We start from the raw sequence: 25,700 nt of genomic DNA on the forward strand, positions 1-25,700 counted from the left end.
CATTTCTTTATTTTTTTTATTAATAATGAGTCTTATCTGTTATATTTACTTATTTTATTTTGTCACTTGATTCATTCTGTAATTCGTTATTTCTTTAACTTTTTGGTTGCATTTATTCATTTACTTATTTATTGTTAAATACAAATGTTTACTTTTATTTTATCATTCGCGGGTAAACCGTTTATTTTGAAAGAGCTTCCCGGAAGTCTCGTTGTTCCTTATCGCAGCTTCCCTCAAACCCCCGGACCATCCCCCATCTGGCGGCTCCTTTCAGCGACACATCATCTACGGGCGATACAACGGACCGTCCCTGCTGATGAAGACAATGATTACATTTTAAAAACATTCAAAGAAACTGGATTATAATTCATTTCCGGTACGTTATTCATTATATTTCCTCAATGCATATCTATTACCAGCAGCTAGCTTAGGTGTGTTGTGCATAAAGTAGCTTCATTTATAGTTCATATTGTTGAATCGTTACAAATGCTATCGTGAAGGAATTGTGTTTTTCAACCAGTGATTCTCTTGCTTAAAATAAATGAAATCTCATAGCAATAGTTTTCTTTAGATAAGTCATTGTTTTAGTCCTTTATAGCATCTCTGGTTGCATGGTGTGAACCTGCAGCTGAAGTGAGGGTGACTTGAACACCTGCCAGTCTGGTTTGTGCTGATTTAGAAATAGAAAATACCTAGGATAAAGGCCTAACAAATGTTAACAATTTGACAGACGATAATGCGTTTCACATCATTTAGTATGAGATGCTGTGCAGAGAATGCAGAGTACCCAGCAGCAGCAGCAGCAGCAGCAGCAGCCTGTGGTGGCTGCAGCACAGGACAGGAAGGCAGCTCTGAAGTCAAATAAGAAATGAAGAAGATGGTCTCTGGGGAGAGATCCTGTGCTTCCTCCAAGACCAGAACATTTCTTTGATTTCTCATGAGAAAGCAGCTGGTGGTGGATCAGATCAGAGCTGCTGACCTCACTGTGAGGCTGAGAGAGATCTCTGTCCACGGTTCTGATCTGTGTCGCATCACACAGCAGCTCAGGAGGCTCCAGCAGGGCTCTGCATTTATCATCTGAACAGGTTTATTTCATAACTGTATCACCTAGTACTTTAAACAGAAGTCATTTCATTACAAACACATTGTGTTCTTCATTTCTTAAAGGGACTGTTTTCACACAACAAGTTGAGTTTACCTCTTTGTAAGAACCACTGCTCAAATATATTTTGTAATATCGTTATATTTTCTGTGGCTCCAGAAAAGCTGTGTCAGGGTTGACATATGTATTACATTGTTTATCTTATTGGACGCTTATGTACTCGAAGCATTCCCATTGTTGATGGCACTTTCTGTAAGTCACTTTGGATGACGGTGTCAGTTAAATGAATAGGGTAGAATATAACGGGAGCAAATATGTCACAAATTGGAGGTGTGGATATTGACGAAGTAGGCATTTTCCTGACGAAAGAGGTTATCGAGTTGAACTTGGGAGAGTGTAGGATCCATTTTTGTATAAACCTGACCTTTAGGGAGCGAACTAGTTGATAATCATTCATTCATCGGTAGCCATGTTAATAACTGCGTAGTCGCTAAAGTGACCAAGAAAGAAGAACCCTAAAAAGTTGGTCACAGATTCTCAAAAGTGAGGTTTTGATGCCTTCTCTGTTTTATAATGATTGTAAATGTTGCTCAATAGGATGCTACGCTGACACTAAATGTAATGGTTTACAATTTATGAGTTACTCAGCAAAATAAGTGTGATTTTGCTGTCAGCAAGCTGAGTAGAAATCCTCTGCCTCCTACGTGGTTTGTCAATCGCAGAACTGATCTCATCTCCTTTCTGACCGTCAACCACAGCGACTAAAGAGGATCATTTGGATGCAGAGAGGGAACACTGTGGGCGAGTACATCGATTTCCATACACTTGGGCATATCAATAATTTATAGTTTTCATATCTAGTAGAAATAATCACATATATTTCATCAACAAAAACTATTGTTTTGCATAGAGATACAATAGCTGAGGGTCTTTGTAGAGGAGGAGGCATGGGTGGATCTACAAATGTAAGAGTGCTTTTCTTTGAGTGAGTGTCTAATAGGATTAATTCATGTGACAAATGAGGGGCATTTATTGATTTGCGTACCCCGGTTAACCTCCTCTCTTTTTGTGTTGAAGCAATGACAGATGAGCCGTCATTGCTAATGTAATTAATTAGCTAACCCCTAAGTCTTTCTTTTCTTTTTTTCCTGTATAAATAATTATAGATTTGAGTATGGTATTCCCAGTGGGCTTTGACACAACTGTTAGCTTCCTTTTTCCCATTTGCATTTACAAGCTCGGCATGTCACATCTGGTGCTCACGAGCCTGCCGTTAGTGGATTGAAAGCAATTTAACTTATTATTTTCCCTTTGCCTTTGTAACTGAGAATATGGCTTCAGACATCCTAAGACTACCATCTATGTCTGGGTTTTGGATCAATGCAATTCAAAGGTAATTATAATTTCCTCTGAGAATAAACGCAAAACAATCGGTTGAAATAGTTTCAAAGTTGCCCAATGACTGAGCAAGGCATTTTTCAAAGCCACTGTATGTCACACAGCTATAATCAATAATCTCCACCTATGAATGGAAGGATCCTCGTTAGTCCTGCTCCACCGGGTTCAGAGAGTGGACGGTGGGAGAGCTCTGTGTGGTAACTGGAGCCCGAGATAGGATCCTCACAGGGGATCATGGGGGAAAGACAGGCTACATTTCCTCCAAGTCCCGGGGCTTTGCAAGGTCAGCGCTGTCATGACATACCAGGCGTAGAAATATATACTGTGTTGTAAAACTTGAAATAACGATTGCATAAGTTGTCCTGGCTTGGCCCGTAATAAATGTCATTTATCGTTGTGTGTTTTATGAAAGATGGACGGCAGCTCTGTGATGGAAATCGAAAATCCAGTATGAACCTGATTCTATGTATTAACAGACATTTGGCTCGTGTATGACGTAAGCTACTTCTATGAGTTGAACTTACTGCTGGATATGTGCCCTCTTCTGTTTCTTCATCATCTTATACACTTTGATACTGTAGGACTGCATCTATCACTTTATTGTACCTTTGGTTAATCTGCTGGATATTTTATTCATAAATTATTTTGTCATTAAATTATATAGGATAGGAAAGATTAGGAACATTATAAAAAGTGTCATCAGAATATCCGTGAACCTCACATTGCTTGTATCACCCAACCAATAGTCCAACACCTTAATTTAGTGGGAATGCTGATACAGCATTCCAACTGACTGTTATTGTACGGACGAAAAGTTTATTATTATTCCGCCGACTTATTTTGCCACGCTTCTTCTCCCGCATTGAACATCGCAGAAACTCCGTTCAAACATCAAAACGTTCAGCTCGGTCGGTAATCGATGGCTATTACTTTTCTCATTCATAACTTTCATAATTCCATAGATACATCCCATAATTCATCACATTTTTAACATTGAAGTCAATGGAGAAAATCTTCAGACTTCAACAAATCTTCATGCGAATTCAACTGCTAACTGTGTATGCATACTTTCACTCAGAAACCTCATTCCAACTTTAAAATGTTAAACATCTTTCTGACATTATTCGTGTAAAACAACTTTTAAATATGATTCTTACTTTTAGAGATATTAAACATTGTTCAGACCTTGTTAAAGAGGTTTACTTCAGATTTTAACATTACCTAGAGCAGTGTTTCTCAAACTCTTTCATACCAAGGACCACTTAACCAATAAAAAAACACTCGCGGACCACCTAACTCCACAAATATCCAAAAACACATAGTTTTTTACAAATCGCATGAAAATGGTACAAACAAGTGTCCACATGTGTGATGAAGGTGTTTATCTGGGCTATATCATGCAATCAAAAGTGAAACTTAAGCTCGCTCCATTGCGGAGATATTCCTGCGAGAGTGCGGAAAACTTACATTTATATATTTATTTATTTCAAATGTGAAATGTAACCAATATACTCACGGACCACTAGGGGGCGCTCACGGACCACCAGTGGTCCGCGGACCACCCTTTGAGAAGCACTGACCTAGAGTGCGTGATGTCACAGCTAAGGGTAGGAAAGCTTGAAATGTGCCTTCATATTTTTTTTTTAAACTGCCATAATTCCCAAACCCTACATTCCTGAGACATAATTTTTCATGAAAAACGTAGGAAAACATCTTGTAGCTTGAAAAATGACAAATAATTAAGCAAAAAATATTTAAACAAAATGCCTCTTGAGGGCATGAAGTGACAAAAACATTCAACATGCCTCCATTAAAGATTAAAGCCCATTGTAATTTCAGGCAGATATTTCCTCACGGCAGCAGCCGCACACCTTTGGTTAAACTGCCAAAAAGGCCACATTATTAACCCGAAAGTACACACAAATTACACTTCAGATACTCAATTTCCTTGACATGCTTCACGTTTTGAAATTTCACAGATATCTGTTACGGTTCTTCCACAAAACGTTCACATGTAAGAGGTTTATCTCATTCAGAACAATGGAAACCTGTGATCTCTGGACACCTCGTTAGCTCAAATAGAAACACCTGTGCAATGGAACACGATGATGTCATCACTCCAACTGGCATGCTCAGAGCAGCAGACTTCAGGTAGCAGTGTGCCAACAGTCCAGCCGTGAAGACATCTACGGGACAGTTTTGAGATTTCTTCAAATGCCGTTGCCATGGCAACACAATGCTCGCCTTGAAACACGGTTTTCTCATAACTTCAGTGAAAATACTCCAAACAGCCCAGAACTTCACAGGTTTGGTAACGATGCAGCCATCAACGCATCTAAGCGTATTATGGGGTGTCATCAAATGCCGTTACCATGGCGACAGATCATTCGCCATCAAGTTAGTTCAGAAGTTTGCAGTTCAAATATTCTGCTGCTTTTCCAAGCCTTTTTACTTTATTTTCTTCTCTCATCACACATTCAAGCCCCCAGTGTTCATGTATCATTTCAATCTAAATTCTTCACTTTCTTCTTACACATTTCATTTCAGCATTTTAGCGTCAGATTTTCAGCATAAAGCATTCCCACTAGCAATTTATTCAGGAATTGCATTCTCTAGTTTCAATTATTATTGTAAGTTGTTTTAGTCATTGCATTAACAGTTTGTCAAAATGATTAACTTAGCTATTTAGTTTATAAAGAAAGTAGTGTGTCCATGTCATGTAGCCTAAACTATCACAATACTGCTATGAGTTGCATTTTATTGATGTGTTTACTGATCACTGACATGAAAGTTTGGAGGTTTTTATTATTTAAAAAACTGAAATGATTAATATATAATGGAGTAAAGTGCTGTTGCTCACTATTTCACACAGCAATTTGTCTATGTTGGCAACTGTGTTGGTTAGAAGTTCTCAAAAAGATTCAGTTTTCACTCGACTGTTTCTTTATCCGCTTGAGGTGTTTGGTAGCATCTTTCCAGACGTTGACTATAAATCTCCCGTTGTGTCTATACTGTCTGACTCTGCTGTACGGAGCCTGGTGCTGAATCAGCAGAAAACCAGCAGGCTGCACACAGTGCAGATCAGCAGCTTCATGCAGCTCTTATATCCAGAGCTGCATCCACTCTGCCCGGGGAAGTCACTCTCACGATGTAAACAATATATTCCCTTGTAAAATAGAAAGTAATAATGGATTGATGAACGACCAAAAACGGTTGATTGTTTGAAGTCATATCAAACAAAAAGTCGCAATGTTAGTTTCAGGTTCCTTGTGAGGCTTTTCTGCGTCTTTTGGGAACTTTGGGATTTGGATTGTTGGGTTAACAACAAGCATTTCTGAGTAATTATGTGACATCTAACTATATACATAGTCAATACATCGATAAGTTGATCTGCACAACATAATTAGCAACTATATTGATAATCTGTTAATTGTTTAAATAATTTACAAGGTAAAAGGCCAAATTTAGTTTGTCTCAGCTGCCCCGAAATGTTGTTGTTTTTGGTGTTTTACAAAATAAGACATTTAATTGGGCCTGAATATATTGAATATTGTTATGCACATTTTCTCTTTATTTACAAAACAATAAATTGATTCATAAGAAATGTACATATAATCTACATTCATGAATGTTAGAAATAGTCATCAGTGCCAGCCCTCGATAAGGATCATATAGGTTCCTAACCTGAGGGTTAATGGCCTCAGACCGCCCCAAGATCAATCTAAAGGATCAAGAGACAAATAAATACCAAATTATATTGACTTTTTCTGACTTTACTCCTTGAAAACAAACTATTTTATAAGGAACAATCTGTATTTGTTTAAAGGGCCCATGTCATGCTTTTCCGGTTATTACCCGTCCTCTTGTGAAGGTTGTTCTGCATGTAAAGGGAGGAGCTCCAACAAGCCGTTTAGGACAGAGAGTGAATTCCGGTGAATACACATACTATACAGAGATGCTGTATGAGAAACCAATGTGAGTTTGGAAAATTGAACAATATAAATCTATTCTAGTAGACCTCAACTATGGAATTATGATCAGTCGAAATGGCCATGACATGGGACCTTTAACTGCTCACCACTACACTAATGCTCTGAGCTGAGATTTCATCTTGCTTCAACGTGTCACAAAAGACTTATAACAATTGTTGGATGACTGTAGGACTGCTTTCAGAGCTAGTTTGATGTTATTCATCCATGTTTCTCTACTCATGAGACTCTCAAAGAGTAAGTGCTTTGCGATAAGTATGCATCATGTGATGTGCATGCTTTCCCAAGCGCCTAATAATGCATCCCTTTGTATCTCTGGGGCTTCTCAGCTGTGGAGGGTACTTTCCAAAAGCATCTTACAGCTTAAGAGGAACAAGAAGATGCTACTAGAGGCTGCTGGCTGCAGGTTCGCCCCGCTCCTCTGAGGCTCCAGCAAGTCAGATTTATAGTGTCGGTGAAGTGCTTCGGACCCACAGGAGCAGGAAGCGAGAAGTGCTTGTTGTTACCATGGCGACTGGTTTTGTGAAAGATGGCGTCTGTAAGTGCATGTTTGAAGAAGGACTGCAACTCACTGTTGTTAATAATTGTCATTATTAAATAATATACAGATTATTTTCTTAATTAATGTACGGGCCATGTGGTCCCTAAAATGTCATATAATAGTGAAAAAGGCTCGTTACAATTTCATAAAAAAAACTTCTTGATGGGCTTTAAGAAGTTATTTATTTATTTTGTTTTCCCTTTATTTGTCTTTATTTTATTTTTTTCGTATCATATAAAGAACAGCAGCAAATACCCATAGTGGAAAATTCAATTAAAGGTTATTTAATGTAATCAAAATCATGGTTTTAAATTCATTTTAGGTTGGCGGAGTGTTGAAATGGCAATATTTATACCTGGAAAGCTGTGCTGACTAACCAGCCACCATACACACTGACTCCATCACTGATGTTTCCTCTCAGAAGATCTCACTTCCATCCCCCGGAATAGTTCCCATTCATGACAACCACAACAGAGGCTTTTTGTGTGTGAGTGAGTACGTCTGTGTGTGTTTAGCTCTCATAGCTTTTAGCACCTGCACTTTGAATGAGTCTCTTCCGTCTTCCTGCCCAGTATCAGCCTCAGCGTGTGCAGTGCACTCTTTGAATGCAAAAGCTTAGGGGCTTCAATCAAAAATGTTGATTGAGTGAATTTCATTGGATTTTCATGAATTCATTTGAATGAGATGTTAAGATTAAGATTATATTATTTCAGGCAGACAACTCACGTTTAATATGTTTATTAACAGCAGTATAGTTTGAGTTTGAGATTCTGGGGTGGTCAGGGGGTCAGGGGGCAGAAAAGCAGCAGCGTTACAGAAAATAGGAAAATATGTTTGTTTGGTTGGTTGTATGAGAGGGTAAGGCTTGTCACGTTTATATGCGTCATTGGTGCTGGAGCTGACTGAACCAGCTTTCAGGCTTCACTCCAGTGTTTCCGCCAGACCAGGGCTGAGAGGGGGCATCCACCCCGTGAGCGCGGGGTGGACGCTTGAATTTTGACTTGAGCCGTCCCTTATAGATACTGTCTTTTTACGTTAGTGAGCCGGATAATTTGGCTCGGCTCTCTTAAAGCGCCGGCTGTTTCGGCTCCCAAACGGCTCTTCATGTTACCACAGAGCCTCAGTTTCGCCGCTGCGAGGCTCTGGTGCTCGCAGCTCACGCGCGTGCTTCACTAGCCCCGCTCATCACGTCCAAGTCGCGCACGTTCCGTGTTGTCCTGTAGCAGGCACCGCCGATGTCGGGGAAACGATCTTCAATACTCCGAAAAGAATCCCACCAGACTCCTTTGCGCCTCCAACAGAGGGATGTCCTTGTCCTTTTTCCTTTTCGTTATTTCAAGTGATAAAAACTCAATCTTCTCTCGAATTATTAATATTTTTTATCAAATGACGGCAAGACGCCCCCCTGGTGGAAACGCTGCTTTACTCCATTATCAAACTTTGTGTAAAGGCCCGGGATGTTTCTCAATCTCGAGTACGCTTGCTTGGTAGTACATGTCTTCCGATTGGTGTGTCCCTCACCGTTGTGTCTTTTCAGCCGTGCCGACGCCTTTTCGACCAAAGGCATTGGACAAAATAAATCACTCTGATTGGCTGTTCAGCTAGCGAATCAGTGCATGAGAAGCAAAATGGAAGTGAGGGACCCAAACAAACTATTAAGGCAAATCTGAGATTTAATTTGACTCCAGCTCTCAACACAGGTTCGGGAAAGCCCCATGAGCTTCTCACTGTAGAGTGAAAATGGAACGCACACGCTATTTCTTGTTTGTTTATATCACGCAGTCTGTTCTTCTTCTCTCGGTTATCACGCAGTCTGTCTTCCGGTTGTTGCCTCTTTTGAATGATGAATACACACTACCGCCGCCTGCTGGTAAGAAGAGTTATTGCCACTCACGCATGCGCAGTTCGTACGTGCTTTTTGGCCGTTGCTGAAGTCTTTGCGGTGTGTTCCAGTGCGACACAGTATGGCCAAGACGCAGAGACGCGAGGCGACAGTCGGGGGTCCGTCTGTGTCAGTTCTTTGGTGTCAGCTTGGTGTGTCCGGGCCTTAAGACTGACATATTTCTATACTTACGGTTGGGATTGAATGCTCTCTCAGGTTCTTAAACTTGTTCTTTCATCTTTCTTAAAAAAAAAGTAATGGTCAAGGAAACCAAAGCCAAAGCCAAAAAAGGGTGGATTTAGCTATTTACTTGTTGTAATATTTAATGGAACCGTTTTAGAACAATAAAAGCTTGCTCTGAAAGTGATAATAGAAGATAATACCACTCTCATCTGTTCGTAAAATGTAAAGAGTCAGGAGACATTAGTTTAGCTTACCATAAAAGCTGAAAGCAGGAAGACACAGCTGGCTTTGTCCAACATATTTGAAAGAAATGTGATTACCAGCACCTCCAAAGCTCATTATTTGAAACGTTATATCTTGTTGTTAACATTACAAAATGATGTTATTTTTTTCGACAGAATTTAGTTAGAAGTGTTGAGCTGACGCTGCAGAGAAACTGCAAAAATGAACTAATTGAATAAATGCGAATAATACAGATCATTTAAATAATCTTTTAATCTTCAATGGGGGGGGGGGGGGGGCTCATTGAGTAACGACCTCTTGATGTTTGCTGTTGTCAAACCACAGGACAGAAACAGTCTCAATTATGAGATTGTCTTTTATAAGACCAGGCCTGCTGTCCTGTTGGATCTTCTGCTGCCAGCACAGAGGTCGTATATTACTTCCTGCATTAATGGGATGGAACACCAGGGTCAAATGGAATGGGCCCCGCGGGGACAACATGATTAGATGATACACAGATGGCACATAATATAGGGGGAACGAACATCTGCCTGTGTGTGTGGGGTTTGAAATCTGGCTTCATCTGAGCCTTTCATGGCTACAAGTATTTCAGGCAAGTTTTGATCCTCTGCTGTGTGCGGATGTTTTACCTGCTTCAGTGGGAAGCTGTCTATTATCATTATTCCAAAACAGCTTTGTCTAATTGTTTAGAAGCATTTCCTCCAAGGATAACTTCCATTCATTTTGGGAGTATAAAGTGGTGCAGCGCTTTCATATTTTTGTACAGTAGGTTGACAGAAATTAGCTTTGCAAGCGATCCCTTGACAAAAAGTGAATGGATTTTCCATTAGATTTCGGAATATTGCAGATAAAAAAGAAAAAACACACGTTTATTATACTCACACATTTTGTTCTTCAGGAACACTTCCACATATTAACACCACTTTATGATTTTTGATGTGTAAATGCAATGCCAAATGCTAACGTTAGGCTACAAACAAACTATGTCACCACCGCTAAGCTACAGGCGGCTAATGTTTGGCATGACGTTTAGTAGTCTCATTATGTCACTTGTTAGAAACTGCTGTCTGTACAACATACAACAACTGTGGACAATTACAAGTGGGGTATTTACTAGGGATGGGAATTTGAAAGCAAATGTATATTGGAATATTCAACCCCCAAAAAAACGGTTAACCGATTAACCGAAATGTACATATCCTATTAAAAAAAGAAAAATGGGGGAAAATGTTGACGAAAAAAGAAAATAAATAAATACATGTTCAAATAAGTATAGAAACCAAGTCGAATTTGTCAAATGTATTGAACTGGTGATCACAGTTAGACAGCTATAGGCCTACAGCTTTCATGCTTAAAACATAATTTGGTTTTTAAATGAAAGAGGGATCATACAGGAACAACATAACGGGTTAGGGTAACATAACCCTATTACAACAGAGATCAACAACCTGTAACAGGGCCTATGCACAGAATGCAGCTATTCAATACTCATTCTTGTTTAAGAATATGAGCATGTCTACTCAGGGGAGAGGCGGTTCACAATCAGGCCAGCTGTAGAGAAGACCGGAATGTGGGCATAAGATGAGGTTTGAGTCTGAGTGATCTGCGAGTAGGGAGGGGCAGCAGCCGTATCATTGGCTAGAACTAGCTAGATGGATTTGGACATAAACGCGAGTGAAGTATAACCGGACGCGAGAGAGAGAGAACAGCACCTGCAGCTCTGCCCGCTGTGAGGGACCGGTGAGCGGAGCAAAACACACCTTTAGACATAACACACTTAGCTATGGCACTGTCGTATACATTGAATTATTCCATTTGATATGTAATCAACGTAGGCACCCCTCCTAAAATTACAATAAAAATATTCACAACTCATATTCTCATATTTGAACACCTGAATAATTTTGAATATTCGATTAATCGTTCCCATCCCTAGTATTTACTGACATATTTCATGTTGTATAGCAAAACCTTAACATTTCTTCATCTTGTTTTGACCACAGACCTTATTTCATTAATCTCGAGATGAGGGAACCTCAAGTAGTAAAATACTAGCTAAGTTTCGGCTTTTAGGACTCATTCCTATCAAGGCATCTTTATTTTAAATATTGCCCAACCTAGGACAAGTCTCCCCTTCAAATGAAGGAGACTCAGACTATTCATCAGCAAATCTGTATCGATTAAAGAGACGCAGCTGTTTCCCCGATGTTGACTCATCCCTGCCTGTCCTTCACAGAACAAACGTTATTTGCACTTTCCTGTGACTGTCTCCTGTCTCTGCTCTTCCGGTCTGCTTTCTTTATCTTTTCGATGAGTTACTCATGTCATTTTGTCCTTCATTCTGACTACATGGCACAGGTGTAAGAACGTGTGTAACAAGGGAGAGCCCTCACGTCTCCACCCTACCTGAGCAGCAAGCTAATTATTGATGGTTAATGTGTCTTCTTAGGGAAATGTCAAAGTTCAGTGTGGGTGTGTGTGTGTGGAAAAGGCGTTCTGGATTGAAGGATGTGTCATGGTTGCCGTGGAGCAGCGACACGGTTTCACTCAGTTTCAGTTCTCCTGAAGGCTGTCAGAAATTGAGGCTGTTGACTGAAGACTGAGCGGCCGCAGAGAGGACAGACGAGGTTCAGTAATCTGCTCTGATCATTATGTCTATTTTAATACCTCATTGCTGTATCTTTGTAGCTGTGTCATTGTGAGCTTTTTTCCTGTTTGATGACGAATTGAATGAATGGGTTTTTACTTTTTTCTATTTGTATTTAAGGGTTGTTTTAAAAAGGTCATAGACAGAACGATCAGAGATTGTCATCTTAGATTAAGTTCATTTGGACGTCGATCTTTGCCTTGTCTAATTGAAAGTATAGTCTTTAAAAGAATACTCAACTGATAAAGCATGGTGTTAGACTTCATCATAACAATATATGTAACAAAACATGAGATATTGTCTTGTCCTCCCTTCTTCCAAAACCTTACCCACAATGCAACTTGACCACTGACATTTCCAATGGAGGCATGATTGTGTTCTGCTAAAAATAAGACCTTTGTAAAGGTATTTTAGTCTGCTGGTGTGCAGAACTTCTGTATTATTAACGATACATTCATATTGCAGAAAAACAGGAATGAGTTTCACTTATTCTGGTTGCCAACGTTTTGACAAATCATTTTGGCTGCCATACATTATATATGTTATATATTTCAACACAAATTATAGGCTCGTCTTGCCCTTTTGAATAATGGTATTTCCCATCTTCTGAGTTTACTTTTTTATTTGCAAAGCTACACATTCTTTCCCCTAGAATTGCACAACAACTGCAATCTTTGTACTGCTGGTTATTGAGCAACAGCTCGAACAGCTAAGGGTTAAAAGCCTTTTTTACAGATACTTCCTCAAAACATTAACAGCTGTTGAGGGAGGGATACAGATTCTCTTTCCTCCTTTTCACCTGCAGAGATGTCAACTGAGAAGCCGGGGTGTATTGTTTATCAGGGACTCTCAGTGGTGATATTAAATAAGAGAGGAGTGTATTTGAATTACATTTTATTGCATTCCAACTGAACTCACACACTGATCTGGGCTTAGTTTGCTACACTAAATAGTTTTATATTGTTCCGGTGTGACCTTCATTTAGTTTTCTAACATCCAAGGTGTAACACATGTCATACAGACAGGTCTTGTTCAATGCAGCCATCTTGCATTCATCTCTGTTTTATAATCTAATTGTCTTGACAGTGACTTGAGATTACATCGAACCTTTAAGAATTTCTCCACGTGAGCCATGTTGGTCACCTCCTTTATCTGTTTACAGCTGCGTGAATTATTGATGAATGGGTTTCTAAATATAGGACAGGAATGTGATGAGGGCAGCAGCAGCAGCGTAGCTTGTCCGGAGGGAAAGACAAAGTGCTGCATTTGAATAATGTGGCCAAAGATCTCACCGAGCTGGACGTGTCTGTGCTCGGAGGGCAGTGAGGGCACTGTGTGTGTGTGTGTGTGTGTGTGTGTGTGTGTGTGTGTGTGTGTGTGTGTGTGTGTGTGTGTGTGGTGTGTTGTGTGTGTGTGTGTGTGTGTGTGTGTGTGTGTGTGTGTGTGTGTGTGTGTGTGTGTGTGTGTGTGTGTGTGTGTGTGTGTGTGCTTGATAGTGGAAATCACTCTTTAAAACTGTTCAGACAGGCTGCATAACATTGCAGACATGGTCTCCAGATTTTGACCAGTGTCGCCCCCTCTTCTCTCTGCTGTCATCGAGGTCTGATTCATGGTGACAGTCGGGTCATCACACAGTGACTTTGTGTCATTCTGGTTGTCAAGGGGGATCAAAGACTCTGATGTCTCCCTCTCTTGTTCTCCTGGATTTTAAAGGCACAGGATGTCTTTGATAACGTCTCGTTTAAAAATAATGGTGCCATAGAGAGGGGCAGGGAAATGTGAACTACTTTATCTATGCTAAGTTGTTTCATTTGTGATTTTTTCAAACAGCTGAAATGTTTCAGAGTCTTTATGACAAGTTGTGTAATAATTAATCATGTTATGGCTGCCATGTCAACAGCACAGACCTGCTCTCTGGACTTCAGGCACATTCAGAACAGCTTACGTATATATCTACCCCGGGATCTCCTCCACCCTCCTAATGCTCTGCTTCATATTCTCATAATCTCCTGTTGGCCAGCCCCCCCCCCCCCCTGCCTGTGTTACACTGGACTTGAAAATGGAGCCTTTTATATTATCTGGATCACTGGAGCAAAATATGGAAATGTTCTATCATTTCCCCTTCTACAGCCATTTTAGTCTGCTCTTCTTTTCTTCACAGAATATGTCCACACTGAGTTAAACCAAGCGAAAACTAACTTGAATGTTGTCTAAAATGTATCTTTTCTAGAGTCTGTTACCAGTGTTTACATCTGAACACTGAAGCTAATTTGTAAAACAATGTGGTACGCTGAGGACCTGTGTGGCAGTGAATTAGGCTGCAATGTATTTCATTTGTTTCATTCATCTGTCAGACTGTCACCTATATTGTTGATTAATAAATGAGCTGTTTAGTCTAGAAAATGTCAGCAAATTATGGAACATGCTGATTAGTCTGCGCTAATGCCCAACATGACGTCCCTGAACTTCAAGAGTTTCAGTTGACTGTCATAAAGAAATTACGAAATCTACACCCTTCAGCCATGAAGTGCCTGCCTCCGTAATAATGCTAACAAAAAAAAAATGTCCTCCTTAGTAACGACTAACGATACCCAATATGTTCTGTTAATAGACATTCACATGTGTAGACCAGCAGCAGTTTGACCAAAGGCTGCACACCTCACATCCACACACTACAGCATCCACAGTGTTCATCTCCTCCACCCCTCCCCTGTCTCTCCCTCTCTCTTGCTCTCTGCTCTGCTGCTCTGCCTCAGCCATTCAGGCAAAGCAACACAGGATTATCCCTCACTCTTGCGAGAATCACACACACACACACACACACACACACACACACACCCACACACACACACACACACACACACACACACACACACACACACACACACACACACACACACACACACACACACACACACACACACACACACACGCGCAGTTCCTGAACAGTGTTTCCGGGCAGAAAGATCTCACATCACAGATTAGTGCTCCTCTTCTCCCGCTCTGCACGCTGATGCTCCGTGGCACAGCCAGTCAGAAAGGCACATATATAAGCAAACAGGAGGGGGAGAGGAGGAGGAGAGGGTCTGCCTGCTGGAGGAGCCCACGTGTCTCTTAGCTGTAGCCTTAGCCGCTGTTAATGGAGGACTGGGGGTAAGCTTTTGTTGCGGGGGGCTCCCTCTCTCTGGGTGTGTGGACGCTCTTTGTTATGGTGCTGGGCTCTCTTGACGTCTTGATGCTACCGGCTCTGTGTGTGTGCTGTATGGCTGCTTGAGAGGGATGGGGATTCCCAGTGATGTCTCATGGTTTGCTTGTGAGGACATTGATCTTTGGACTGCAGTATGTATTGATGAAAGAGGAGAAGAAGAGGGAAGCAGGACGCAATGTGATGGTGACTAAACCTTGGAGGGTGTTGCCAATGTTTGTGTGTGGTATTGTTTGTCTGGTAAATTGAACAACTAGTGCACTCCTAGATAAACAGTCAGATTTGTGAAACATGTGTGTGTCTGTTCCATGTTAACAAAGTGGAAGGAGCCAGTCTGTGGCTGTTTTTTCTGACACTACGATCTGACTATCTGCGAGACAAGCAAAGGGCTAGCATGAACAATAGCCCCCCTCTCGACTGGTAGCTAATGGATTAACCAAGCATGATAAACACTCATGCCATGCTTCACGCTGCATCCCACCGAGGCGTTTGTTTTGCTCAAAGCTTTTGGGTTTGACCCCCGTGGAATTTGCTCTCAGTTATCTAGATTTTGGAGTTTCCTTCTCCTCCCTCTCACATTTCATCCTCCTTCATTGTCAAGTGTGGCTCCATCCATTGGTACAAGGTTGACCCACATATCGATGCTGCTTCCACCCCTCCCCCTGACCTGCTATCGAAAAAGATCACACCATCGGTTCTAGTTCACATATTTCTTCATTGGCAGATTTTGCTTTGTTTTTTTTCTTTTTCTTTCATTATAAGACAAATACCTAACTGTCGATTTCTAATCAGCTGGTGGTGTCAGGTCAAAGTAAAGACATGAATATAGGCGTTATAAGAAATGCTGTCCTGGAACTGTCCCTTGGGGTTTCATAAACTTTTGAGACGAAGACAAGTTGTGATTTGAGCAGTGTTTGCAACCAAATGTTATCCGATTTGATTGCATAAACTACAGGCACAGAATATTGGTCATTCATTTGGGTTGAATATATATGCTACAGCTGGTAGTCGGTCAGCTTAGCTTAGCTTAAAAACTGGACAAAGCGTTATGATTTGTTTACATTTAGGAGAAGTTATTCAGACACATCAACCTGCGCAAAACTACAACTTGGTTTTATGAATTTTAGGCAGATTTTTCTCTACTTTTGAACCAGGCATCTTTTTCAGCCTTTGTGCTATACGCTAAGCTATCTCGCTGCTTGCTGTGGCTTCATATTTATTGTACAGACAAGCAAATGGTTTCAATGTTGTTATCTAACGGCCCCTACACACGGCGGCGTGTCTGAAGCTAGACCAACAACCAATCACATGAATCTCCCGCCCCAGACACACAAGCAGCGGTTTGATTGGCTAGAGCTTGTACTGGCATATGATTCGATTGGCTGACGCCTCGGGCGAAGCGTCAAAAGTAGAACATTGCTCTACTTTTGCAGCGAGCACCGCGAGAAAAGCTACGTTTTGCTCCCACAATGCAGTTCGGTGAGGCGTGACATCACCCCATTCAAACTGAATGGGCAGAAGCGCTGAAGCGGCAACGCACGCCGCCGTGTGTAGGGGCCGTAACTCTAGGTAGGAAATAACATGAGCATTTTTACAGAATCGCCAAATGTCTCTATCAAATGCAAATCCTGTCATCCACTGATGCGGCTTTCACACCAGCGCTTTTCCCTTTCTAGCTCCGAGCGGGAGCTTTTCTGGTTCAGCTCCGGTTTCCCTTTTCAGCTCCCGCTCTGTTCACACCGCCCACTGGCGCCCCAGAGCTGCCCCTGCTGCGTCATGACGTCACCGTTTACATCGCTGATTTGCTCCCCAACGGAAGCCATTACGGCGCTCACAACAACAACAACAACAACTGCGTCGGGTCGATGATCGTATTGCTTTTCATCACACGAAGCCATAATAAATTGAATAACGACTTCTCCAACCTTATGCTTTGCTCCAGAGTGCCGTGGTTCATTGTTTATTAATGTGTTTCTGCAGCATTTACCGACCGCTGCAGTGCTGGCTGCTCTTCCACGGGAGTTTACTCACCCGTTAGCTCCCGGTTAGCTCACACTGCAGCGGCCGCTCTAAAGTATTCACTGTCCGACTCACACAAGCAGCTGCTGCATATCCTTGGGCAAGACACTTCACCTGAACTTGCTCCTGTGGGTATTGTCCACAGTGACCATTGCATGTATAAAACATATGTGTGTAATGTGTATCTGTAAAGCGCTTTGAGCACTTGGAAAAAGCGCTATAATAAATGCAAGGAATTATTATTATTATTATTATTATCCCCAGTTCCCCTTAGCCTAAGTGAATGTGTGTCAGTCTGAATTGACACTGTTTGGCATCACAACGCTGTTATGAACGTTTCTGGTATAAAACGGGTGATGTTGGCATAGCAACCGAAGCTAAACTGACTACTTGCATCCGATAGCTGCAATAATACAAAACAACACGTCTGCCTCTCTCCACAATGATCGATAAGAGTGAACGGATGGTCAAAGTAAGGCACAAATAAACAGAATCACAAGAAGCCTGGTTAGTGTTGCCTGACTTTATAAAGTGTGTTTATAAGCACACTGCTTGTAGGCAGGCATAACAGTCGACCCATGGGAGGTGGGTTTAGTTTCCTGCACGCCTCGACGTAAGAGAGACGTAAGCGACGTCGCCTCTTAGCTCCAAAGCTCTTGCCTCTGGACCGACAATTTTTGGAGCTGGAAATGAAGCGGATTCCGGAGCTAAGAGCCGGCGCCGCTGCGGTGTGAACAGGAAAACCCGGCGCTTTTCAGGCTCTAGCTCCGAGCCGGAGCTGAAAAGGCGCTGGTGTGAAAGGGGCATCAGAGACTAGATGACTCATTCTCAGCATTTAGAAAATGGCCTCACATATCTTGATCGATTCATAATTACAACATCACAGAACCAGAAACCCTTATCAGATGCTGTCACAGTATCACCTGGTTATTGATATTTGTATTCCCGTGGAGGCTCGGTGAAACTCGTCTGTCGCTGCAGACATTTCACTGTGCGGATAACAGCATTGTCAAATAACTCTTCCTGTTGATCTTATCATCTCATATTTCTCATCCAGTTCATTTGCATCCTCACTTTGCATTCTATCTTGGTCTGCTGTTCTGTTTGTTGGTGCGTGTGTGTATTTGTTTGGAGCTCCTGCCCCCCGGCTTGCATACATATCCTACTTCCTATTCTGTGTAATGCATCTTGCATCTCCATTATTTTGTAATAAAAGAAGTCAAGTTGAAATTGAGGATTGTCTAAAGAACATGGAGAGCCCTTGTGCAGGTGGGAAGCTCTGATATCCAAGACTTCAAATCTAGTATTGTTCACATTGGGCCTTCTTCTCATTAGAACTATGGGTCATGCTAACCTTCAACACCTTTGTTGTCAAGATACAGGAAACACAGATTCCTGCTAAAAAACACATATATTTGAGGAAAGATATCTGTTGTCTTCCAAAGAAGATCCCTGTGCAGATATCTGCAACACACAAAAGGAAACAATAACAAAAAAGAATGATAGTAGCATTTCAAAATTAAGTTTTCTTCTATATCCCCTTAAAAAAAAAAAAAAAAAACGTTTAGCCTTTTTTATTGCTTATGTTATTTTGTTTGATCTACCAAAAAGAGTTTATGGTCAGGAATTGTAGACAACGATAATATATCATAAAAATAACGAGGTTCGCTGTGATTCGGCTTTTATGAAGCCTTACTCGTTGCCTGTGGCTAACTGTGTCTTACTTAGAGCCCAGCATGATTTCAGCATGCTGTGTGAATGTGTGTAAAACAACATAATCGAAATAAAACAATTACTATTATTATTTTATTTAGTTTTTATTTGAAAAAAAAAAAAAAATTGTTTTTTCAGTTGAATTATACTTAAAGTTCAGGGTAATCAACTGTTTAAAACATACTGTCTACTAACCCTTTTTTCAATAAATGGATGTTTTCAAAGTAAATGGATAATCGTTTTTAATAATCGAGATATCAATTATTGACCCAAATAATCGAGATTATGATTTTTGCCATAATCAAGCAGCCCTAACCTGAACATGTGGAGGTGAGGCGCGCTCTGATGAGGCTGCAGCAGCATCAGGATAATGTTCAGTCTGTGGCCGTTTCTCAACCGCGAGTAAACCTGCTGCAGAGCAACTATTTCAAGTATACTACGTCATCGAGTGGCGCCGAAGGACTGTTTAAATGCATGTTAAATGCCCAGCATTCTGCGCCACTCTGACGTAGTATACTTGAAATAGTTGCTCTGCAGCAGGTATACTCGACATTGAGAAACAGCCTGTGTCTTCACTCATGCTGACAGTCTGCAGTCATTGAAACGTCATTAGTCACTGCATCTTTATTCTGTGTTATGGCTTTTCTTATTATAATCAGTGTATAAAGACGCTAACATGGACAGAATTTGAGAAACTCGGCCTCTGAGACCAAAGCTTAGGTTACTTAGTGGTCATTTGTGTCTCTCTGTTGTTGTTATGCATTTTAGTTTGTGGTCGTTTTGCTGCTTTTTTTGTGGCTTTTTTAGTTTTTTTTGCATTTCATTTTGCTTATCTGTGATTTTTTGTGTGTCTTGGTTCTTGTTGGACCGACCTTTCCAACAAGAACCCCATGGACCCTTGTGTCATCTCCCAGTAGGATTGATACATAGATCCCCCTCTCATGTTGTGCTCTTAATTGTAAATATCACATGCAATCTTTAATATGCGTTATTTGATCAGTTATTACTTTAAGTTCTGGAGCAGCATCATTTGTCCCAGTGAGGCCTTTGGACAATGTTAGTTGACTCAATGGGGGAAGATTATTTTGCAATTAGGTTTCAGAGATCTTAAAGAAACCACTGATAGTCATTAGCCAGTCATTACATGTATCGACAAGTCATCTCAGGAAAGTAGAGGACCAGGGTATGAGGGTAATTGTAGTGTTTTAAGTCCCTAACTGATATCAGTGTGGAAAGTATTGCGTACATTAAAATGCGCAGGTGATGAGCTTTTAATAAACACAGATAGTAATCAATGATTTGTCACCTTTAGATTGGACTCTGTACAAAGGTGCATTATCTCATTCAGCCGTGTTATCTGCAGTATCTGTTTGCAAAGTTGTAAATGTCAACAGTTGGATTGACACGACAGAAATTCAGTCAATCAAAAATACTTATCTCTGTTTATTGAAAGTTATTGGTTATTTTAGATTGCTGTTCAAATACAAATAGCAATTTGAAGAGGTAAGCTGTGGCTTGCGAGTATTATAAGGGGCATTTATTTGTAATGAATGATCCACAAGCTGAAACCATTTATGGATTAGTTGATGTGTTCCTTGAAATAAATGAATAATTGATTGATGAATGAATGAATCGTTTGAGTCCATGTTTCCTATTAAACATACCAGAGAATCCTTCGTTCCAGCTCCATTTTGAGAAGGTTTTGCTCGCACATGTTTAACCATTGTAAACCAAATAGCCTTCTGTTTGACGGACGATTTAAAGATGTCTTTTGCTCTAGGAGTTTGTGACATGCATTTAAAAAAACGTTTGGACATTTTATAGGCATCGTAAAACAATCGCACATAATTGAAACAATCTTTTATTGTCAGCCTAAGACTTTATTTCATAGACTGGCTTCCAACCTGCATCCATTTCATCTGCGCCATGAATATGTAATTCCTCTGTCAGCGACCATCGTCACACTCTCTTTTGTTCTTTGAAAAGGAAGCTCTGTTTGTTATAAAGCTGCGTGGATAGTAATCTTTCATGTGTGCTGCCCTTTTTTTCTTCATTTACATAATCATTTTCTCTCCACTTTGACATCCACGACACAACGTTAGTGAGTATTAAAAGAGCCTGAACAATATAGATTCATTCTATGGTGTTGTGATCACATAAACTGCAAGAATAAGCGTTTAATCCTAACGTTTTTAAATGTAATTATCACATCCATAAAATATTAGAGAATAGAAATAGAAATGTACAAAAGACACATCCAGTACCAGTGACATTATTAATTGAATGGAGCCAGAGCCACATTAAGTAGCATCAGTCTTTGGAGCTCATAACCATATTTATCATTAACACCCTCTGTGCTCGTCCTCCCTCACAGTGCATGAGGAGCGTAACTCTGCAGACCCACACCGCCTGAAGCCATCCTGCCAAATCTGGAGACCATGTCTGGAGCCTACGACGAGTCCGCCAGCCTGGAGGAGACCACGGACAGTTTCTGGGAGGTGAGACAGCGTGGAACAGTCTCTGACAGATTAAACTTAAGTGGGAACTGACACTGCGTGCTTAGTGATGAGCTCTCACCGAACCTGGGAGGGGAGAGGAAACATCTCATTCATCAACTGCCACAAGTCACAGAGGCACACATAAACACTCAATTCAACAAATCTACAAATAATATATCAATAGTGATCGATCACTTGGTGATTTCTGAGCCAGCACAGATCTGTTGCAGTTTTCATAATAATGACAAAACTTTTAGTGCAATTATTGCATAATGGAGTGACCGAGCAAGTAGGGATGGGTATCGTTTGAAATGTATCGATTCCGATTCCGGTTCTGCTTATCGATTTCGGTTCTTATCGATTCCCCGTTTCGATTCCAAAATTGTAAAAGAAAGAGGTCAAACGTTTAGATAACAAAAATATCTTTATTTTTTTTAAGCTTTAACTGACATTTTTACAAATAAAAAATATACATGCAATACAAATGTATTGCACTATAGCTTTATTTTAACTCAGCTATGCCTGTGGCAAGCAACAGGCATTACACTGTGCCTTGTCTTTTTCTTTTTTAGTGGAGCATCACTTTAGAGCGTTTACCGCGATCCATCTTTGGTGTTATGAAGTGACTGAGCTCGTGAACTGTCTACGGGAGGGCGGGGGAAGCCTCGCTGCGGGGAAACGGTGGACCTCTGTCGCCTGTCAGCGCAACTTACATGATGCCGTTTAAAAAAATGAAGGGCGGTGCCGGCCGTGAGCGTACCGAGCCGGCCGTCAACGGCCCGCTGACGACCGGCCGTTCTGTGATTCTCCAGAACACACACACTGATGGCCAGTCCGCCCTTACCCTGGCTGTATTCCACCGGGTCGCCGCGGCGCAGACGGACCCGCTGGAATACAGGGTCTACCGCGTTTAGGAACCGTTAAGCAGAACCGATATTGTGTATTTTGTATGGGTACCCGGTACCAGGCATTTTCTTATCGGTTCTCATCTGTATCCGAGTTTCGGTTCCCAACCCTACCGAGCATGCTAAATCCTCTGTTATGCAGCTGAGAATAAGAGCGACAAGGGCGGAAAATATACCTTAAATCAATCAAAGGGCAGTTTTTCGCCCTTTGCACCTTATTATTTCTGACGCTTAGGGGAACAATTAAAACCTTTACAACAAACAAACCAGCAAGAGCTCTGATGAGAATAGGGCTGCAAAAAAACATCATTTTTTAATATTGAATAATTTCAGTGTTTGTTTTCTTAATGAATCGATTATGCAGTCGTAAAATATAGAAAACTCGTTCCTAAAGTCTCTTAATATATAATAATAAGCCCAAAATATCCAGATTATATTCACATTTTACAAATAAAAGCAGCAACGAAGAATCTGGGGCTGAAGTTGACATGTTTGCTTGTATAATAACTGATACTTTATTGATATGGTGGCAGATTATTAATAATTAACCCATTTAATAATGTATGTATTGTTTAGCTCTTGATGACACTATGTCAAGTTTCTCCTCTGTGTTTACATCAACAACAACCTTCCCTGAGAACAAACAGTCCTCAGTTATTTGAGCAATAAGTTCCCACAAGTCCATTAATTATAAATGAGAGCTGACTCCCAGTGAGCAAACAGGACAGCATTTGATTAAGCTACAGACAATATTGACTCAATCACATAATATTGACTCAATCCATCTATCATTCAGCTTCATGTTGAGACACTATGTAAGATGAATGACGTGTTTCAGTGAGTACTCGAGACAGAAAATATGTGTCATCACTTCACAGGTTCAAAGTTTCATAATCCATTTCCTCCCGGGCTCGGTCGTGTTTTATCCTCGTCACGTCTCTGCGACCAGCAATCAGCTGAGCAGCAGAGGTGTCTGTGAGCAGCAGACAGTCACTACATCACCGCTGCTGCAGTGCTGCTGATCGCTGACTCCACTGAAGCGCAGGGGCTGGGGGGGAATACACACGTTATTCTGACCGGCTGCTTTCATTTACTCCACGCATCATATTTGTTGAGTGTCATGTACAGGGTGCGGTATAGGTGAACACCATTTATGCATTCAGCAAAGAAGCAGACATATGTTCTCTTTTAAAGTGTGAAATGAATGCCGTAATGTGGGCTTGGAGCCTCCCTCTCTTTGAGTCTTTCTCGCTCTGTCTCTGGGCAAAGATAATAGCTTGCTGCTCCTGTGACCACGGAGAGTTGTAAATGATGCAACATTAATGCCCCCCTCCCTTCATCTCATAAGTCGCTCACACAGCAGTCTCTTCCCTGCTGTCCCTTCCTGCCTAAATGCAGCACCTGCAGGCTGAGTGCCTTTTAAAGGCAGCACCTCACACAGTGATCCAACAGTTTTCCATTGCCATGCAATTGACACTTTGTTGTAATAGCGAGACACAAGGTGGCATTGGAAATCTCTGTCACAGCGTCATTTTTAAAGCGGCAGAAGGATTTAAAAGATGAGCATACAAGTCGATCTCCACTTCACTAATCCAAACCTTAAAGTCTATCCTGGTGCGGCAGTAGCTCAGGCTGTAGGGACTTGGCTTCGAAACTGAGAGGCCGGTTCAAGTCTCCATTCATTCCAAATTAGACCAAAAATGACTTAGTGGAGATACCTCCTGGGCAGGTGTCCTTGAGCAAGGCACCGAACCCCCAACTGCTCCCTTGCACTGGACTACCTGTTAGCCTTTTCACTACCTGTTAGTTTCTTCATATTTGTGCATATCTGTATTCAGATGTATAAAAGAGTGGAAACTCAGGTAATGTGCTCTTCTTTAACAAGAAAGTGATGAAACAGCAGTCACAGGAACATTTTTACATTTAAGAAACGCAGCTCGTTTGATAAGAGTTGAAGGAGAAGAAGCTAGGAGCTCATTAGCTTAGCACAAAGACCTAAAGTCAGGGGAAGTAGCTTAGTTAAAAAACCTGCTCTCAAGCAACTCTTAAGATTTCTAATGGAAACCAATAGAGACAATGTGTAATTTGTGATAGAATGCAATGTAGATACAATTCAATCGATTGATTGATATTAACTTAGGTCATCATGCTAGTCTTTATGCTAACCTAAGCTAAGCTATTCATCCAGATGTGGTACTACAGATACTCTATTAAACTAACCAAGAAAGCAACTAAGCTCATGTCCCAAATTTCAAAGTGTGTTATGACTTTAATAGAAGCAATAGAAGTAACTTAATTTTTTTAAATGTAAGGTTGGGAACTACAAACGTGCAGTGAAGCGGATCGACGATGGTCACCGGCTCTGCAATGACCTGATGAACTGCATCCAGGAGCGTGCCAAAATCGAGAAAGGCTACGCACAGCAACTGACCGAGTGGTCCAAGAGATGGAGACAGCTGGTAGACAAAGGTACGCGATGTGTCATATTAATTAGCAGGTATTTTTTAAGGACACACATTTCGCATTTTATATTACACTATACCTGACTTACTCCCTTTCCTCCCTCCACCAGGGCCTCAGTACGGCACAGTAGAGCGAGCTTGGTTTGGGATGATGACAGAGGCAGAGAAGGTGAGCGAGCTTCACCAGGAAGTGAAAAACAGCCTGATCAACGAGGACTTTGAGAAAGTGAAGAACTGGCAGAAAGACTTGTACCACAAACAGATGATGGGCGGATTCAAGGAAACCAAAGAGGCGGACGAGGGCTTCAAGAAGGCCCAGAAACCCTGGGCCAAAAAGCTAAAAGAGGTGAGGAAGTGTGCTTTTATCAACTCAGCTTTAAGTTTGAAGTATTTGCTGCCTTCCTTTGTTTTATGTGATATCGTACTGAATATTGGTAGATTTTGGACAATTAATTGGGGAGATCAAACAATTTAATATCTTAAACTTTGGCTTAAGGAAATTATGATGAGCATTGATTATTCACTTCTGAAATCATCTTTGGCTGCAGCATTACTTTTTTCTAACTAGCAATGGGATTTGTAGTCAATCTGTGTACTTATGTCTTTCTTAAAGGTGGGGTGGGTAAGTTTGAGAAACCGGCTCGAGATACACTTTTTGTTATATTCCATGGAATGCTCTTAACATCCCGATAGCAATGAATATCTTAAGTGCTTTGACAAAAAATCCATAAAAAAATGTCATCTGTGGAAGCCGTACTGTAAAAAGTACAACCAATCATTTTAGCCGTTAAAATGATTGGATGGCCTACCTGCCTGTCAGCCTTCCATCTGTGCACAAACTTATCTCGTGCCCTCATTGGTCATGTGCGTGTTCGTGTGTGTTGGAGGAGGGGCTCTGTAAGAAAGTGGCAGA

At 41.1% G+C, this 25,700-nt stretch overlaps 1 protein-coding gene across 3 annotated transcripts in view; it reads left to right on the top strand.

The window, feature by feature from the left end:
• The first annotated feature begins 245 nt into the window (after window positions 1–245).
• Window positions 246–25,700, top strand: part of pacsin1b (protein kinase C and casein kinase substrate in neurons 1b) — a 31,290-nt gene continuing 5,835 nt past the window's right edge. Inside the window, exons 1-4 of one of the 3 annotated variants that reach the window (XM_034083938.2) lie at window positions 246–376; window positions 21,297–21,420; window positions 24,638–24,794; window positions 24,898–25,133. In XM_034083938.2, coding sequence (XP_033939829.1) covers window positions 21,361–21,420; window positions 24,638–24,794; window positions 24,898–25,133 — 453 coding nt within the window. In that variant the 5' untranslated portion in view covers window positions 246–376; window positions 21,297–21,360. Of the gene's footprint in view, window positions 377–11,844; window positions 11,966–15,049; window positions 15,139–21,296; window positions 21,421–24,637; window positions 24,795–24,897; window positions 25,134–25,700 lie in introns of those variants that run through there. The other 2 variants (XM_034083937.2, XM_034083939.2) reach the window with 2 other exon arrangements.

This window comes from Pseudochaenichthys georgianus, chromosome 5, assembly GCF_902827115.2.
Source record: "Pseudochaenichthys georgianus chromosome 5, fPseGeo1.2, whole genome shotgun sequence".
In the NCBI taxonomy this organism is placed as follows: Eukaryota; Metazoa; Chordata; class Actinopteri; order Perciformes; family Channichthyidae; genus Pseudochaenichthys; species Pseudochaenichthys georgianus.